The 20,560-nt window shown below is 40.8% G+C and overlaps 1 protein-coding gene across 3 annotated transcripts in view; it reads right to left on the reverse strand.

Moving 5' to 3' along the window:
* The window catches only part of LOC123771101 (myb-like protein X), a 64,053-nt gene that overhangs the window by 5,548 nt on the left and 37,945 nt on the right, over positions 1–20,560 (reverse strand). For all 3 annotated transcript variants that reach the window (XM_069309432.1, XM_069309433.1, XM_069309431.1), the window contains exons 9-12: positions 19,898–20,025; positions 17,437–17,565; positions 12,687–12,793; positions 2,728–2,890 (exon numbers count right to left, since the gene is read on the reverse strand). In XM_069309432.1, coding sequence (XP_069165533.1) covers positions 2,728–2,890; positions 12,687–12,793; positions 17,437–17,565; positions 19,898–20,025 — 527 coding nt within the window. The remainder of the gene's footprint in view (positions 1–2,727; positions 2,891–12,686; positions 12,794–17,436; positions 17,566–19,897; positions 20,026–20,560) is intronic.

Raw genomic sequence — 20,560 nt, forward strand, 5'->3', positions numbered from 1 at the left:
GCCTCTCTCTCTCTCTCTCTCTCTCTACAATGAATAGGGGAAGGGGGGGGGGGGGAAATTTATCATTAAATCAAGAAAAACCCTTCAAAAAGATCGGTAAAACAAAGCATACTATTATCTGAACAAATTTCTGAGGCGCACAATCATTGCCTAGGGTAAACATCAATAACCTTGTTGTACCCAACTACCACCAGATGGCAGCGTAAGTCACCTGGGGTTCCATCCAATCATCCACCTCACTCTCAAGCTGCAATTACTGAGCCTTCAACTAATGCATAGGAAAAGAATTGGCACAGAGATGAGGCGGTACCGAGATTCCATCAGAAAAGAGCATTTCACTACATTACATTTAACGCTTGATTTTTTAAATGGAACATAAGATATGTAGCAGCAGAAAAGGTAAAGAGGGAGATGACACCAGGGTTGCGGGGCTGTATGTCAAAAGCAGGAAATGGGCAACAAAAAACAAGGCACAACTCACGGTCATAGAAGTTCCAAATAGAATAATTCCCCCCAAACACCTAAGAAACCAGAACAGCTATCTTCCACTCAAGCACCTCTCCTCCATAAAACAAAAAGCTGCCACTTAAAGACATATAAGTGTTTGCCTGCCAGTGGTGATGATTCTAGAACCCTTGTACTGCAACCAAGAATGCTGAAGAGGATATACTCAACAGTTAGAGGCCAGTTGAGATGCAGTCGCAGTTCTGCATAAGACACAGAAAGCAAACCGAGAGAAGACGAGACAACACAAATCTGTGCTGGGAATGTATTCAAGCCAGAAACCGAGAACAAGGCCCAGAAATCACATGTAACACCTGCTAACTACTATACTCCTCATCAACTGGCCTCACAATGGAGAACAAGTCCCTGGGCTACATAGAAGTGAACAGACTCTAGAAGAGCTTAAGAGGGTCCCATATTCTCAGAGCAGATATCTCTGGTGGGGAAAGGGAACTGTAAGCCAACTACTGTGGACGCTTACAACCATAGTTGGCCAACCATATGGCTTACAACCCATAGCTGGAGAAGAATATAGAGCAATGACCCCTAGCAGTACAGTAATAATGTTCCAGGACGACCACTTAGCTTTAAGTGTTAAGCAGAGAATGAGTCCTGTCAGAGGCAAACTTCTAACATAGTGACCATTGGAGACAGGTGGCAGGTTAGCTGGCTCTCAGGATGTTCTGGGTTGCCACCTGGTGGCAGTTGGGCACAACACGGTCAGTGTTGAGCATCGCCCTTGCTTTGTCTCTTGTGCTAATTTATTTATGGTTTTGGGTTGATCTGTGATCCCCACACTCCACTTGCCTCATAAAGAGTGTGATTCTGGTCCTGGTTCCCAGTAGGCAAGGCTTGGTCTCACGACCTGGTGCATTTCCTATGGCTTAGCACCACTACCCTTATAGCTTGGGGAGGTAACTGAGGGCCCACAGAAAAAGACATGTAGACAGATTATTTAAAGAGAAAAAAGACCAAATGTTAATAGGGAGAAAAATTAAATAAAATTACAGTATACAGAAAACATGATGATCTTCAGGGACCAAGGAGGTGTGTGGCCTCCTTGCCACACACCAGGTAAGGGAGTGTGGCAAGGAGGCTCACAGGTGGGTAAATGCCAATATTTATTTCAGACAAGGAAGAATGTTAAATGGTAAAAAGATAAATACGTGTATAAGTAAATGGAGAGAATACAGTACTGAACTTTGAAGCTCTAATAAATGCGAGGAATGAAGGAGGTGAGACTGTGAATATGACTATATTTGATGAAGTGAGGAGTGCAAGATCATAGCACAGTCCACAGGCTGAGGCCAGACATCCAAAATTAAGGCACAAGCTGACAACTTGTGAGTGTCATAGGAGACTCCAAAAAATAGAGGTTAAAGGAAGACTTTCTAAGACAGACAGCAGAACATGAAGTAAGCTCAGACAGAGCTCACATCCATATCTAACATCAGTCACACAAATAAGGGTAAAATAGATCCTGCACTCAACAAGAGGACTGCAGCCAATTTCCTGGAAATGGCACAAAACATAATCTGACTTAAAACCAGGAGAGGACTATTGTAAATGGTGCTGCAACATGGTGGTGGTAGAGGTAGCATAGTTTGTAACATTAGTTCACAGGGCTGTAACTAGGATTCCTTGCATTCTCTAGTTAGCACTTGAAAGAGATGTAAGGTAATATAATAGTGGACCAGTTTATTGGCAGTGGTTTGAGTTGGTGTTATTATGGTTTATCTTCCTCATTAATTTACTTGACAAGATCATTTGAAAGATAGGAGTCATGTGTGGGGGAAAGATGAGTGAGAATTAGGCATGAAGATGTGGAGGACCACGACAGCTCTGGGTCACAGAGCATCAGTGGGCGCTCGGCTCAAAGTGCACAAACCCCACACAACCCCCACTCCGACTCATGAGTACTGAGTCCATCATTACTATCTAGCAGGTTTCTTATTTTAATAAGTACCCATGCTGTGAATAGTGAATTCTGAAAATATGGAACTCACAAATAGCAGGGGTTGACTGTACAGTGTACAGTATTTTATCAATAATTTGTGCACATTTTTTCTTAGCTCCACTTTTTTCCCCATCTTCAATATCAATTTAATAAATTTACTATACTGTATTCTTTATTTTATTCTACAGTATATTTATATTTTCTAACATTAAGATTTTCTTATATAGTCATCTCCAAGTCTAACTTCATCCTGAACCGTGACTTACCAAATGGTCTTCTGAAGTTGTGAATTTGTTCTTCTGTCAAATTAAAAACCCCGAGGTGGTTGATTATGTGTCTGCGATATCGCTCCTTTAGGCTAAGCCACGTTCTTCCCTTTAGGCCAGGAACAGTTGAAGACATTATCTCCCACATGGCCTTGGCTCCAACCTGTCAAGTAAATAACATTTAATATACTGTAAACACTAGCATAACACTAGATGAAGTTCAATAATATGAGAGTGATCGCAAGACACATTGCATACTATGATCACAGGGCACAAACAGGGTGATTAAATGAGTACAGAAGCTGCAATGAATGCACAGAGTTCAATGAATATAGGGGGTACAATGAATGAATGGAGAGTAATGGATGCAAAGATTGCAATGAATGCATAAAGTATAATGACCAAATTTCAGTTTTTCTTTAAGTTATGGATGGAAGTTACTTCAACAATTATTTTCTTCAGTACATTCCACTGGCCAACAATCCATACAGGATATAAGAATGTCCTTAAATCTTTGTGACTCCACTGCTTATCCAGTTTCCACACATGTCCTTTTGTTCTCCCTTCTTTCAATTTAAGGGGGCGTTATTCACAAAATATGCAAAAAATGAAAACTCGTTCAATTTCAATCAAACTTTTTTGACAAGTTGTATATGAAAAGGGTTTCATTTGGTCCAAGTCTCAGCATCGTAGCATAAATAGGAAGGATGAAAAAAAATATTGAATTATGTGTCTAAAATTTTCAAAAATGGTCAAAAAAGATTATCAAACAAAAATGTCAACTGAAATCATGTCTATGACTCACAGGTATCACAATAGCATATATTAAAAACAAAATATAATTAGTTTTATTAAGAAAAAATTTAGTTAAAAAAAAAAAAAAAGTCAAATTTCACTTTTTTTTTTTTAATTTTATCTCTCTCTTTTGTTTATGGAGCGATTTGCATGAAACTTATACACCTGACTGCACGTAAGCCTATCTGTAAGGGTGCCAATTATGGAGGAAATTGGTTGATGTCAACTTCAGCCACAGAGGGCAACACATTAGACTTTATTTTTTACTTACTTGAAAGTTTATGTTACTTGAACATGAATATCTTTTTCATTTTTTATGCAATTTACATGAAACTTACACATTATATATAAATTTTATGTCTCTAAAATAGTTTGCAAATGTTTTTATCTTGAGTTCTTTATTAACTTTATAATAGCAATAAACATGATATATTTGCATAATTTTGGGGGGAACTTAGACTATTTGTATTAGGAAAACTAAAGACGTTTTGGAAAATCTTTTGCTAGAGATCCTTTATTATATGTTAATGTGTCAGAAAAGTGTCATAGAATGATTATATCTGAAAGGTGTGGTTGTAAATTTACACTTGAAAATGTGTAAAATTCATTGAAAAAAATAAAAAAATTAAAAATCTCCCTTACTAATTAGGCTGCAATGCTGAAACTTCGAACAATTGTAGCCCTTTTCATATACAACTAGTCAAAAATAATGGTTGACACTAAACAACAACTTTATGATACCCGAATAACGCCCCCTTAAATAGATGGCCCCATGTTCACCTTGTCTATTTACTTTGGTATTTTGCATGATGTGATCGTATTCGCTCCGTTGCTTCTCTCCTTTAAGGAGGTAAGGTTTAATTCTCTTAACATGTACGCACAGCTGAGCAGACCATCCTCTCGAATTGTCACGTCACAAAAATGATGTACTCAGTTTCCCGAGCTGCTATGATTTATAGTACAGTAGAGTACAGTGATTTATAGTACAGTATAGTACAGTAAATATTCCTGACATTTTGGATTTATCCATCAAAATGTGATGTACTATTTGTCAGAACAAGCTGAGCTGAGTCTTCTCAATACTGCTACTAATCTAAGTGCAAACTGCTATACTATCCCAAGTTTCATTCTGTTTCACAAGGTTCCATGTTTTATGCTCCATGTCCAACATGTAGCGAACGTCAACACAGAGTAGAGGAGACAGTGGAGCAAGCCCTCCAGATACCAGAGGAATTTGAGGACCGAGGAAGACCCCACGACACCACTCAAAATGTACTGGCAAACTGCGATCCAGAGGGCCAGCAGTCACTCAAACAGCTTCTCAGTACACCGATAGAAGAATATACCATGAAAGGGCTTGTAGGATGAACCTCAGCAACCACTAGACCTGGCTGAGTGCAGAAAACAGACTCGTGGAACTCAAATGCAATTAGGTCACTGATACCCCAGAATTACTACCACATCCAGAAAACTAAGAAATGTGAGCACCGGTCTGGCCCGTAACCAGAGAAGCCAAAATACCCAGCAATTCTAATGAAATCTACAAAACCCCAACCTCTGGAAAATATTTGAGAAAGGGGCAGGCAAACAAGATGGAGAGTGATCGAGAAGACTCCTCGGGAGAAATCAAATTGCCAAGCCGACAGTCATTAAGAGACGTAAAGAACTCTGGGACCACAACCAACAGGAGCTGCACAAACTGGGAATAGCAATCGTAACCATAACAGTAAACTGGGAATAGCAATCGTAACCATAACAGTAAACAGGTGAAGCTCGGAAAGGAGACTGAGACCCATTCTGAACTGTCCAGTCAAGATCTGCATCACATAAAATTGAAGAACCTCTGCCAAGCTGGTGTGAGCAACCTCTGCCACCAACACAGAAGGTAACATAGACAACTGGATACAGAGTTGCCAAGCCCGACCATCACGGGGCAGGGAAAGAATAAAAAGGGCCAGTTTATAGCCATCAAGTTTAAAATTTTATTTTGTGAACAAAGTGATAGAGGGAATAATACAAAAAACAAAAGAGTAGCAAAAGTTGAAACCATCAAAAGCTGCAAAATATCCTACATGAAAGATTATAGGGAAGATGGGATACCAAGAGAGAGAAGCTCTCATCCTGTAACCACACATAGGTAATTACTCGTGCATGAAGGTGATGACCCCAATACCACAAACACTCTCACTATTGTGAACCACAAGCTTCAACTATCTCAGCCTCATTATTATAACCAATATGACAGATCTGAATCAACCCCCTTACTCTCAACACACTTTTGTGTTGACACACTTTACTTTACTCTCAACACACTTTACTCCCTCACACACTTTTGACAACTAGTTTAAACCAACATCACAGGAAGGAGAAGACAGCAACAAGAGGATTCACCAGAGATAACATGAGTGGCGGGGCATGCTCTACATTAACATAACTCATATCTTGAGGTTATCTTGAGATGATTTCGGGGATTTTTAGTGTCCCCGCGGCCCGGTCCTCGACCAGGCCTCCACCCCCAGGAAGCAGCCCGTGACAGCTGACTAACACCCAGGTACCTATTTACTACTAGGTAACAGGGGCATACGGTGAAAGAAACTCTGCCCATTGTTTCTCACTGGTGCCTGGGATCGAACCCAGGACCATAGGATCACAAGTCCAGCGTGCTGTCCGCTCGGCCGACCGGCTCCCCAAATTACATGATTATCTACAAATCTGTATGCTCCAAACTGGCACAGATCATGGGTTGATGTTACCATTAAAAAGTGTAAATTTACATAGCATGAGGCTTTCCTGAAATACATGTCTCGGACTGTTAGAGTCTTACTCTGCTACCGCCAAGAAAGGAAAGAAGTTATAGGTTCTTTCAATACTGTACTATGTTTCATAAACTTCCACCCATTTCTTTCAATGGTTCTTATTTTCTCCACATCTGATTTTCTTTCAATCCCTTGTTTGGGTCTTTTCTTGTTTCTGTGCTCCAACAGAAGGGCAGAAACAAAGAAAATTGCACATTTACTGTGTCAAACTTCAACCTTTCATAAACGTGTTTACCACAAAAGTAGCAAACACTCAGAATGTACGTGATAACCAGGGGTGCAGTGCCAATTTTATAGGTGCCAGAGTTCTGGTGGGCCTAACAAAAGCCTGTCATTTCCTATCCTGTTTCGATATACGTCACACAATTAAGTATTTCGTGTTTGTACTCAGTAATCATAAAATATAATTATCAAACAAATAAAGAAAAAACATCAATCACGTATTTATCAATTTAAGAAGTTAAAACACTTAATGCTCACAAAATACAACCAGTGAGAAGTTTCACAATAGTTTCCACAAAGGGTCTGGTGTGAGATGTTTTCAGGGGTGTGAAGCAACCCTTGTCCTGGTGTCATTTGCCGATCTGTGGTACCGCAGCCATGATATGGCATATGGCTCAGGATTCCACTGAACTAGAGCAGGTTCATATAGTTTAACAAACATAAGTGCTGATACATGATTTATGAAAATTCTAGAGCTTCTTGTTATTATCAGGTTCATGAGACTGAATTCCCTCTCACACTCAGCAGTACTAATAGGAATAACTTGTAAAAAGCTTACTAATAGGAATAACTTGTAAACAGCTCAGTAATGGGTGTAAATTTTGGGGGATGCAGCGTCCATGATCCTCCACATAGTCTCTAAAGGCATTTAATGCAGAGTAAGAAGAAAGCTTAAACCTCTTGCAGAGAGATAACGTTTCAGCTTCTCCGTAATTAGGTGGTATTTCATCAGGCCAGCTGCCAGTAGTCTTTTTCAAAGAAACACATTTAACTTAGCAGTGATTTATACATACTTTGAGGTTCAGAGGTTTGAGAGCCTTTCATGGATGTTGTCGTGAACATACCGTGCTGCAAATTTTTTACAAGACTAGTAAGAAACTGTTGATAATTAATGGAGACAATTTTCTTGTTGCTTGTTATGGTAAGTCCTCCAAACAGCCCCTGTTCAATTACCTTTTGAGCTTCTAAAGTTCTAGTGCCAGATTTCTATTTTAGTCCATGCAATGACCTTATGCTCCGTTGAATCAGTTTGTCTGTATACACAATCAAAGTAGTGCATTTCTGTAGACACTCTGACAGTAAACCAAGTTCATACAACATGTCATACATTAGAGCTAAATCCAATAGAAACTGTTCTGAAGTTAGTTTTTTCAACAGATCTTCATAGGTTTTTCTATCACCTCCGAATCTTGTTTCATCTTTCACTGGTTTTTCAAAATGAAAACAAAAGTGTTTCATAATAATTCTACACTGCTGAAACTGTTGAAAACGAGCTGGCCTCTCCACCTGGTGCTCAGAACACGGACTATTTTGCAAATCTGTTGTTCAGGTTGAGAGGCACATTCAGATACTGTAGCTCCTTTTGATTTAGAGGCAATTTACTGTAAACTGAGTACAATTTGTCCATAAATGCTTGAAAATTATTAATTCCATGACCTTCTATCACTGAATCACCTACTGCAAGTTCTAATCTGTGATTAAGACAGAGCCAGATTATTATATCAGGGTAATGTTCCTTGAGAATTATTGCAACGCCAGATTTGACACCAAGCATGACACTTTCCCCATCACTAGCAAATGCTACAAGGTACTGTTTCAAATATAAGTCATCAAACCCATGATAATTGACACAGCTCAATAGATGCCTAGAAATAGTTGCTGCTTTCTGATCAGGTACTTTAATTAGATCTAAGAACATGAAATGGGGATTACCTTCCTCATCACTTTCACATTTCAAGTAAACTACAAAGGTTGTTTTAATGGCTTGTTTATTCATCGATGAGAACAGAAATTTTGCCACTTATCTGCTTGATATGTTTACAAATTATATTTTTCATATTAATTGCTATGGGATTAATTATCTCTGTGGCACTAGTGCAGGAATGCAGTCCCATTCCAATGTCAACACCATTTTGCTTTTGTAGTTCCAGTAAGCCAAAGTGATCAGAGTTTGGTCTGTCATTCTGAGCTAAATAATATGCAGAACACCAAGAGCAGGAGCATCACCAGCTTCCAAGAGCATCTTCACCAGCTACATTTTCAACACGTAAGCAGTAGATCAATGTAAGCTTTACAAGGTTTACGATCAACATTTTTTTTTTCTGAGAGATTTCAAGCATGTACATCTGCTCCATAATAGGATACTTGGTACATCTGCCACTCATTTGATGGTCTTAAACCATTAGAAGTGAAAAGTGTTACATTGTTTATGTTTGCACACACTTTACACCCAAGTTTATCTTCCCTGAAGTCTAACCATGGATTGATTTCCTTTTTTTTCTTCCACATTTCTTCAGTCCAAACACCTGAACAGGGATACAAGTTAGACCTCACAGCACCATTACAGTGGTACCTTTGTTTACGAATTTAATCCGTTCCCAGAGATGGGTTGTAGGCCGAAAATTCGCAACCCGTAACAAATTTTCCCCAATAAGAAATAATGTAAATTGAATTAATCAGTTCCACACTCTCAAAAATATTAACTTCAAAATACATTTCATACATAATACACACATATTTTGTACTATAGTATGTACAAGTTATAGCTTACCTTTATTGATGACTCTTGTTGACGTATGGAAGACGGTCTGGGGCTACCCTTTCCTCCTCCCGGGAGGGGGGGAGCTGCGCAGACAGCGGAGCGACGACGGGTGACGTCATACTAGTTTGCTCATTTTTGTTTGGGGAGTTCTATCCACTCGTTCGGCTTTGGTTGCAATTTTCACCAGAACAGGGGTTTGTTTTGGGACGCCAACCTTTCTGGGTGCCTAATCCGGTTGATGGCAGACATAGAATGCTTCCAATCACACGGGGGTTTCTATAGGCCATTGCTCCCCTTGCCTCTCTGAGGGGGCCAGGTTCTGGCTCGTGGTCCCCGGTAGGCCCATAAGAACTCCATACACATGACTGATGCCAAAGTCTGACATTAGCATATCAGCCTAGTAAGCTCTGAGGAGCTGTAGGGGCTCCCCCCCACCCCCCCCCCCCCCCAGAAAAGCACAAAAACAATGAAATTCTTTATGAAGAATTCAAGTGTGATTGTCACTAAGCAAGCGGATCTGGTAAATTGAAGCGGGGTCACCCGTGCCACCAGGAACCACATGCTCGGTCAACCCATACGTGTATCAACAAAGTCGCAAGGCGCGGCAAAGATCTTGATCCGATTCAAATTTTCCAAAGAAATTGAGTTTGTAGCCCGAAAAATTCGTGAAGAGGGACATTTGTATCCCGAGGTGCCGCTGTACTTTCTGTACTGCACATGGATCCAGTTTGAAAATTTGAACTAGAAGCAGTCAAAACACAACTTTTGCCACATTCACTGTTATCATTATCAGTCTCCTGTACGTTATTCTTCTTACACTCCTCATTTTGTTTATGAACGAAGGAAGTCAACATTGTTTACTTAGAAGCCACGATGGAGTTGTTTGTGAGAAAAAATGCTTCTGTATTTGAGAGACATCCACAGACCACCAGCCACCACTTTACTAATGCCACTGAAATACAAAAGTAGAGTTGCCAACTCAGTATTTCACACGACGCTAGAACCACCCCAAAAAAGCACAAAATTATGTAAAGTTGTGTGTGTAGCAGTTTTGTCATTTTACCTGCCTAGTACAGTATTTAATACTAAAATATACTATTGTATGAATAAAGAATACCTGTCTAATGAACTACTGCTAAAGCCTTGAACATTATCGCTGAATACTGTATTCGTTTCCAAAGCGGTAGGTTGGCAACTTTGTTTCATATCGTTTGTCTCGCATAAATGGACAATAAGCATTCATGTGCGTCGGGTATTATGTTTCCAGATTCATACAAGTACAATTCAGCCTGTTTAGTTTTTAAATATATAAAAATTTAAATATTTAATCTTTAAAAAATCAAAGAAATATCATAATATTATTAACTTATTAGTGATGTAATACTAATATTTTCCTGCCATGATCAATCATCACCCACAAGCCATCATCTCCCTTTCCCTCATCCTCTCTCCCGTTCCCCCATTCCATTATCCACGAGCGGTGGTCCGGCGAGCTCTGGCAGCACTGCATCACTGGTGATAGCATAGCCTGAGTTTGCCATCAATTGTAGAGTATCTTTGTGATGATATCAACACCATCTGTGGAGTGAGGTGTGGCAATATTGACGCCATCTATGGATGTGCAACCCCAACCCAAAGGTTTTTAGGTATGACGAGGACAACGCCATCTGTTGGTAGAGGTATGGCAAGGTCAATGCCATCTGTGGAATGCTCCTGATCACAATTCATTTGTAAGATGGGTCGATGACAATGCCCTCTGGTGAGGGAGGTGGTGATATCAACGGCATCTGCTGCTTTCACCTTATCATATTTTCTGTTCCCCGGTGAAAGGCTGACATCATATGTTATTCTTGTGTACTTACTGTCTTGTTAATGACTTTTAAGTCCACAGAAGTGATGAGAAGGGTAAATTGGGCTCTAGAAGTCAGGTCACCCAGGGCAGTCCGGAACTCAAAACTTGTTCCAGCGAGAACAACTGGCTGTCATCGGTAGAGATAGTGCTTTGTCTATTATAAGCGTGACGTGTTATTGGTTGGACCGACGTACTCGGGATAGGCCAAGTGTAATTACGAGACAGCAGTACTGGTCGTCTGCTGAGGAGTTCTACTAGCTAATTGCAGGAGACATCTGTCAGGGTGTTGGTAGAGACCCCTGTCAATATGTTGCTGAAGACCTCTGCAGTGTGTTACTGGAGAGACGAAGTGAGGTGTTTCGGACACCCTGACGAAACGGTGTAGGACTGGCCCATGTTGTATTGAGTTAAGTGAACTCACCGGTGTAAGGGCCTTACATTGTGGATGTTATATACTAGAAGATGAAGTGAACTCACTGGGAACTGAAGAAGACTGCAAAATTTATTGTATTAGTGTCCTGTGTGAAAGTGATGTCTGCAGTGTGATGTGTACGGATATATGTATATGCAGTGGAACCTCGATTAACGAATTTAATCCGTTCCGGCATAGAGCTCGTCATGTGAAATGCTCGTCTTTCAAAACAAATTTCGTCATTTAAAATATTGGTAATAAAAATAATCCGTTCCACCACCGAAAAACATCAATATGATATTCAATTTTTTAAATAATGGAGCAGCCTACCTGACATACACTGAACAAACCTTTATGACATTTGTCCTTTTTTCAAATTTGTTCTATTTTTTTTTTTCATTTTTTTATAGCAAAAGGTTCGTTCGGTGTTTGTCAGGTAGGCTGCTCCATGTTTCTTAAAAAAAAAAAATGAAAAAATTTGAAAAACGGACAAATGTCATAAAGGTTCGTTCAGTGTTTGTCAGGTAGGATGCTCCATTATGACAATCTTTCTCGGGTTTCAAATGTGTTCAATTTGTTTTGTATTTTACATTTATTCATTAATAATGAGTCGCCTACCTGGCACACACTGAACGATCCTTTATGACATTTATCTGCTTTCAAATTTGTTCAATTTTTTTTCAAGAAACATGGAGCAGTCTACCTGACAAACACTGAACGAACCTTTTTGACTTTTGTTCTTTTTTTCAAATTTTTATATATTTTTTTATTCTACAAAAAATTCAATGCTTTGCAACATCACAGCAGTCACCCCATTACATACCAGCATCATTAGCATCTTTAAACAAAAAAATAATTGCATCATCGGAAGCGTCCGAGAATGTGCGAGAAGCAGCGGGAACGCACCGTGTGGTTTTCTCGTTAATCAAACGAGCATTCGCCAATCGAGACAAATTGTCGGCAATCGGCACACTAGTTATTCAAAATATTATAAGAAGTATAATTGGAAAGGGGCTGATTAGTATTGTTTATCCCTTTTAATTTTCACGATTACTTGTTACTGCCAATTCTTGATAACTTACTATTGATTTGGGGGAGGGATCAATGAAGAGGCGGCTCTAAGGCCCCCATATGCAGTGATTGAAATAAAGAACCCGGTTACTGCCTCAGTGAGGCCGTAACAGCCTTCTACCGTCAGTGGAAACATCAGAGACTCAGTGCTGGATGATATACTTAATCACCTAATAAAATATTGGCATAGCTAAATGTTCTTAACACAAATGGTGATGATTTTCCCCTAGCAAAATTAATGTAACATACCTCAGAATATCTCCTGGTGCGGACAATAAACTGCACAATTAACTTTTCTTCCTTATGTGAATATGGGCGTCGGTGACTTAAATTGTTATTAACCTTCGAGGTTGATTCTGAAAAAGACATAAAATGATAATTATGTAACTAAAATCAGTAATATTCATTAAACTGAAAAAAAGTAGAGAGCATCATGTCAAGTTTGTAGGAACACAAAGTTGCAGGTGATGTGAAGACACAGGACCTACACTGATGTAGTGGAACACAGGACCTACACTGATGTAGTGGAACACAGGACCTACACTGATGTAGTGGAACACAGGACCTACACTGATGTAGTGGAACACAGGACCTACACTGATGTAGTGGAACACAGGACCTACACTGATATAGTGGAACACAGGACCTACACTGATGTAGTGGAACACAGGACCTACACTGATGTAGTGGAACACAAGACCTACACTGATGTAGTGGAACACAGGACCTACACTGATGTAGTGGAACACAGGACCTACACTGATGTAGTGGAACACAGGACCTACACTGATGTAGAGGAACACAGGACCTACACTGATGTAGAGGAACACAGGACCTACACTGAAGTAGAGGAACACAAGACCTACACTGATGTAGAGGAACACAGGACCTACACTGATGTAGAGGAACACAAGACCTACACTGATGTAGTGGAACACAGGACCTACACTGATGTAGTGGAACACAGGACCTACACTGATGTAGAGGAACACAAGACCTACACTGATGTAGAGGAACACAGGACCTACACTGATGTAGAGGAACACAGGACCTACACTGATGTAGTGGAACACAAGACCTACACTGATGTCGTGGAACACAGGACCTACACTGATGTAGAGGAACACAAGACCTACACTGATGTAGAGGAACACAAGACCTACACTGATGTAGTGGAACACAGGACCTACACTGATGTAGTAGAACACAAGACCTACACTGATGTAGTGGAACACAGGACCTACACTGATGTAGAGGAACACAAGACCTACACTGATGTAGAGGAACACAAGACCTACACTGATGTAGAGGAACACAAGACCTACACTGACGTAGTGGAACACAGGACCTACACTGATGTAGAGGAACACAAGACCTACACTGATGTAGAGGAACACAGGACCTACACTGATGTAGAGGAACACAGGACCTACACTGATGTAGTGGAACACAAGACCTACACTGATGTAGTGGAACACAAGACCTACACTGATGTAGTGGAACACAGGACCTACACTGATGTAGAGGAACACAAGACCTACACTGATGTAGAGGAACACAGGACCTACACTGATGTAGTGGAACACAAGACCTACACTGATGTAGTGGAACACAGGACCTACACTGATGTAGTGGAACACAAGACCTACACTGATGTAGAGGAACACAAGACCTACACTGATGTAGTGGAACACAAGACCTACACTGATGTAGTGGAACACAAGACCTACACTGATGTAGTGGAACACAGGACCTACACTGATGTAGAGGAACACAAGACCTACACTGATGTAGAGGAACACAGGACCTACACTGATGTAGTGGAACACAAGACCTACACTGATGTAGTGGAACACAGGACCTACACTGATGTAGAGGAACACAAGACCTACACTGATGTAGAGGAACACAGGACCTACACTGATGTAGTGGAACACAAGACCTACACTGATGTAGTGGAACACAAGACCTACACTGATGTAGAGGAACACAAGACCTACACTGATGTAGAGGAACACAGGACCTACACTGATGTAGTGGAACACAAGACCTACACTGATGTAGTGGAACACAAGACCTACACTGATGTAGTGGAACACAAGACCTACACTGATGTAGTGGAACACAGGACCTACACTGATGTAGAGGAACACAAGACCTACACTGATGTAGAGGAACACAGGACCTACACTGACGTAGTGGAACACAAGACCTACACTGATGTAGTGGAACACAGGACCTACACTGATGTAGTGGAACACAGGACCTACACTGATGTAGAGGAACACAAGACCTACACTGATGTAGAGGAACACAGGACCTACACTGATGTAGTGGAACACAAGACCTACACTGATGTAGTGGAACACAGGACCTACACTGATGTAGTGGAACACAGGACCTACACTGATGTAGAGGAACACAAGACCTACACTGATGTAGAGGAACACAGGACCTACACTGATGTAGAGGAACACAGGACCTACACTGATGTAGTGGAACACAAGACCTACACTGATGTCGTGGAACACAGGACCTACACTGATGTAGAGGAACACAAGACCTACACTGATGTAGAGGAACACAAGACCTACACTGATGTAGTGGAACACAGGACCTACACTGATGTAGTAGAACACAAGACCTACACTGATGTAGTGGAACACAGGACCTACACTGATGTAGAGGAACACAAGACCTACACTGATGTAGAGGAACACAAGACCTACACTGATGTAGAGGAACACAAGACCTACACTGACGTAGTGGAACACAGGACCTACACTGATGTAGAGGAACACAAGACCTACACTGATGTAGAGGAACACAGGACCTACACTGATGTAGAGGAACACAGGACCTACACTGATGTAGTGGAACACAAGACCTACACTGATGTAGTGGAACACAAGACCTACACTGATGTAGTGGAACACAGGACCTACACTGATGTAGAGGAACACAAGACCTACACTGATGTAGAGGAACACAGGACCTACACTGATGTAGTGGAACACAAGACCTACACTGATGTAGTGGAACACAGGACCTACACTGATGTAGAGGAACACAAGACCTACACTGATGTAGAGGAACACAAGACCTACACTGATGTAGAGGAACACAAGACCTACACTGATGTAGAGGAACACAAGACCTACACTGATGTAGAGGAACACAAGACCTACACTGATGTAGTGGAACACAGGACCTACACTGATGTAGAGGAACACAGGACCTACACTGATGTAGAGGAACACAAGACCTACACTGATGTAGAGGAACACAAGACCTACACTGATGTAGAGGAACACAGGACCTACACTGATGTAGCGGAACACAAGACCTACACTGATGTAGAGGAACACAAGACCTACACTGATGTAGCGGAACACAAGACCTACACTGATGTAGAGGAACACAAGACCTACACTGATGTAGAAAAACATCATGATACAAGGAGATTTTATTTGCTGATAATAATTCACATTAAGATATTTATAAAACAAATTTAATTCATCCCTTACAGGCTAAATATTATTTATAGATAATATTTACTCTCAACTTGGTGCTTCTCTAAACTGATGTCAGCTCTCTGAGTTCCCATAAAACAATAACACCTACAACCATCCCATCTGTTGTTTCCCTGTTGATGCCTCTTCTATTCCAGCAGCCCAGTCAGAGACCAGCATCTTTTTTTAATTTTTTTATATATACTCTACTGTAACTTGATTAGTAAGGGTGTTAGTGGCAGATCTTGAAGATCCATATAGCCATCAAAACCCAGCTGATCTGGCCTTTTTGGCAGAAGTTTGTTTAATTCCCTCTTGAAAACTTCATCTTCTCTTCTGCCAATATTTCTAACATTTGCTGGAAGGAATCTAAACTGTTGTGGAACTCATATGCCAATGTAGTATTCTGTGACTGTGCTCATGGCACCTTTACTCTTCTCTGGGTCTATTTTACACATTCTACTTTATATTTACTTTCAGTAAGCTATCATTTGATTGTACAATTTGTGGATCAGACCCCATAAATATCTTCGATGTACATATTTTATGATGTCTATCTCATCTCTATTCCAGAAAATGGTCTGAGTGCTTTAAAATGGTTTCAATAATTTAAAAATTAAGTGTTTTTATTGTCTATGTGCTTACTGTTGTACGGAATCTCTATATGTATTCTATTTCAGATATCTTGCCTGCCTAGAAAGGGGAGGAGATTCTATTCCAGTATTCCAAGCAAGATACAATAGATGATGTGAGAAGTAGGATCACTGGAATGGTGATCTGTTTTGATGTCTCATGATCTACCCTATCATTTTCAAGACTGATGTGAAGTTTGCTTTGAAATGTTCATGGAAAGTTATGCCATCAGAAACTGTTCTATATCCCTTTACTTACTGTTTCCATCATAAGAAAAGGTTTGACTGGTCTTGTATACATAGTAACAAATTTACCCGTAACCTGCACTGATTGTAGACAGTAAGCTGAAGTGTAACTGGTGGAATGAGAAGGTCTCCAAAACTTAGTAAATAAGGTCAACTTAACTCAATAATTAATCAGTTGCTGTACAATGAAGAAGAATGTAACGTGGTTCTGGGTGAGTGTACCTCGTGTGGGGCGAGGTATTGCCACCTGATGATTTATGGAGGCGCGGAGGAACTTGATGACAATAGTGGTCACGATTGTAATGTAACTGGAACCCTACAATACTGTACCATACTTGAGTTTGTGAACACATCCTACACCTTCTCTTTATTCTGACTGAATAGATTCAGACTTAAGAATCCTACATGGGTCCTGTAGTCCTTTATGGCCCTAGTGTCTATATATATATATATATATATATATATATATATATATATATCTTGTCCTACTGAAATTGTAAAACTTTTAGGCACTTAGACATATTATGCCTAAGAGAGAGAGAGAGAGAGAGGTAGAATAACTAGCTTAGGAATCTACAAGTGATAAGAGTGAAATTGAGTAGAGTTTACCTGGGTGAAAAGGTATTCGAGCTTGTAAGCGCCTTACAATATCTTGTGAGAGGCCAAACTGCAGGTAGGTATGAAGGCGAGGAAATATTCTTTTTCTGAAACGCTCCTTCAAACCGTGCCAACTTCGATCTGAAAGAAACTAAACCATAAACACCATACTAATTCCCTCATGCATCTTACATCTCATAAAATACACAATAGACAAAACTACTGTTCTGCTCAATAAAGAATATTTCAAAACCACTACGACTATTTCAGAAATCTTTACAACTTCCTTCCCTATTTGTACGCAGCATATAAATTCCATCTTTATTGCAATTTTTTTTTTTTTTTTTTTTTTTTTTTTTTTTTTTTTACAAAAGCTCATGAGAAACCCCTTATGAGACCTCTCTCACCACAATTCACTTGTGACGTGCACACGTCACCACTCCTCGGTCACTGTGTGTAACCACCACCATCACCACTCCACAATCACCACACTTCACCACACCTCAGTCACTGTGTGTAACCACCACCATCACCACTCCACAATCACCACACTTCACCACACCTCAGTCACTGTGTGTAACCACCACCATCACCACTCCACAATCACCACATGTCACCACTCCACAATCACCACACCTCAGTCACTGTGTGTAACCACCACCATCACCACTCCACAATCACCACATGTAACCACCAGCATCACCACTCCACAATCACCACGTGTCACCACTCCACAATCACCACACATCACCACTCCTCAGTCACTGTGGGTAACCACCACCATCACCACTCCACAATCACCACATGTCACCACTCCACAATCACCACACCTCAGTCACTGTGTGTAACCACCACCATCACCACTCCACAATCACCACATGTAACCACCAGCATCACCACTCCACAATCACCACGTGTCACCACTCCACAATCACCACACATCACCACTCCTCAGTCACTGTGGGTAACCACCACCATCACCACTCCACAATCACCACACGTCACCACACCTCAGTGACTGTGGGTAACCACCACCATCACCACTCCACAATCACCACACGTCACCACTCCTCAGTCACTGGGTGTAACCACCACCATCACCACTCCACAATCACCACCATCACCACTCCACAATCACCACCATCACCACTCCACAATCACCACCATCACCACTCCACATATTCAATACATTAACTTTTTATAAAATATGTTTTTCTTTACTCTTAACAAAATACAGTAAATGAAAGCATAAGTTCAGCAGAATTATTAAACCAATTTTGTAAAATAATATTTTAGAACAAAATTCTACAATACAAATCAAATATATTTAAGACTAATTACATACAAAAATACTGTACTAGTAAACAATTGTTAATTGTTGCAAATACTCAGTTGTTCTTGTCAATGTGGATGTGACCTGAACCATGTCCACCGACACTTTTCTGGTGGGGTTGGGTGGTTATCTTGAGGTTATCTTGAGATGATTTCGGGGCTTTAGTGTCCCCGCGGCCCGGTCCTCGACCAGGCCTCCACCCCCAGGAAGCAGCCCGTGACAGCTGACTAACACCCAGGTACCTATTTTACTTCTAGGTAACAGGGGCATAGGGTGAAAGAAACTCTGCCCATGGTTTCTCGCCGGCGCCTGGGATCGAACCCAGGACCACAGGATCACAAGTCCAGCGTGCTGTCCGCTCGGCTGACCGGCTCCCCAGGTGGGTGGGATGGGGTTGAACACCACAAACTTTACCACAATTGTTAGGTGATAATGGAATAGCAACAGCATATTACAATTGTCTGGAATGTACTGTACAGAGATGTATGCACTTTCCAATCTAAATATACCATGTGAATAAAAGATAAAAATAAAATATTAAAAAATTAAACATTGAAACAATCTTTCCTAGTCCCTTCCTTCCCTCCTCCCCTCCATCCCCCAGTGGTTTCCCTTACATAGCTCTGGTACCACCGAGCCTTAGACCAACACACCAGGCCTCCGAGACCCTTCTGTGACACACTGGACACCAGCACCTGAACTTGGCTCACTCTATGAGGTGAGTGCAGCACTGGATCAGAAATCACTCACAAATTAAAGATAACCCATTGTAAAGTATAATCACAGTTAAACAACTGACTGCTTGGAAGAAATCAGGCACCTCAAGGTAAATAAGGCAAATGATAATTGTCAAGGGAGTAGATACTGTGATGTGCTCAGCCAGCCTGCCCCCCCCCCACCTCTCTTACTGGATTACAGTTATAAAAGGTTCCCAATGCCATTAAAAATTCTGAGAATTAAAGTTCTCATTCAATATACATAAATGGTTAGGTTTTAATGAAAAGTAACCCAATAAAATACACTTTAATGCATTTTTGATAGGGATCATCTCAGATAATGGTATGGTGACCCACAACCCTGATGAATATATAATGTCATCTCTAACAAAGCAACATACTAAAATGCCACTCAATGACTCACTTGAAAATTCTTCACGTAACTCCATTTCTTGCCACAGTTCTCGGCCTCCAACACGTTCATAGTCTCGCATACGATCTATATACCTCACGATTCTCAGATCCTCTTGAATTGTGTATGGCTCCTTGTTTCTGTGGAAATCAGATTAATCAGTTAAGTTTGCTACTAATTTTAAATTATAAAACAATGGGTATGAAACAATGTCTAGTACTGAATGAGAAACTTATTTTTATGCAAAAATCAATCCTGTGTTTTGCGGAATATTTTTGTTCTCTGAACATTGCGTATAGTGTAATTTTGGTTTGCACTCCCCCATTAACCCACACATCCTGCACTCCCCCATTAACCCACACATCCTGCACTCCCCCATTAACCCACACATCCTGCACTCCCCATTAACCCACACATCCTGCACTCCCCATTCTCCCACACATCCTGCACTCCCCATTAACCCACACATCCTGCACTCCCCATTCTCCCACACATCCTGCACTCCCCATTAACCCACACATCCTGCACTCCCCATTCTCCCACACATCCTGCACTCCCCATTCTCCCACACATCCTGCACTCCCCATTAACCCACACATCCTGCACTCCCCATTCTCCCACACATCCTGCACTCCCCATTAACCCACACATCCTGCACTCCCCATTAACCCACAC

Source organism: Procambarus clarkii, chromosome 65, assembly GCF_040958095.1.
Source record: "Procambarus clarkii isolate CNS0578487 chromosome 65, FALCON_Pclarkii_2.0, whole genome shotgun sequence".
Lineage (NCBI taxonomy): Eukaryota > Metazoa > Arthropoda > Malacostraca > Decapoda > Cambaridae > Procambarus > Procambarus clarkii.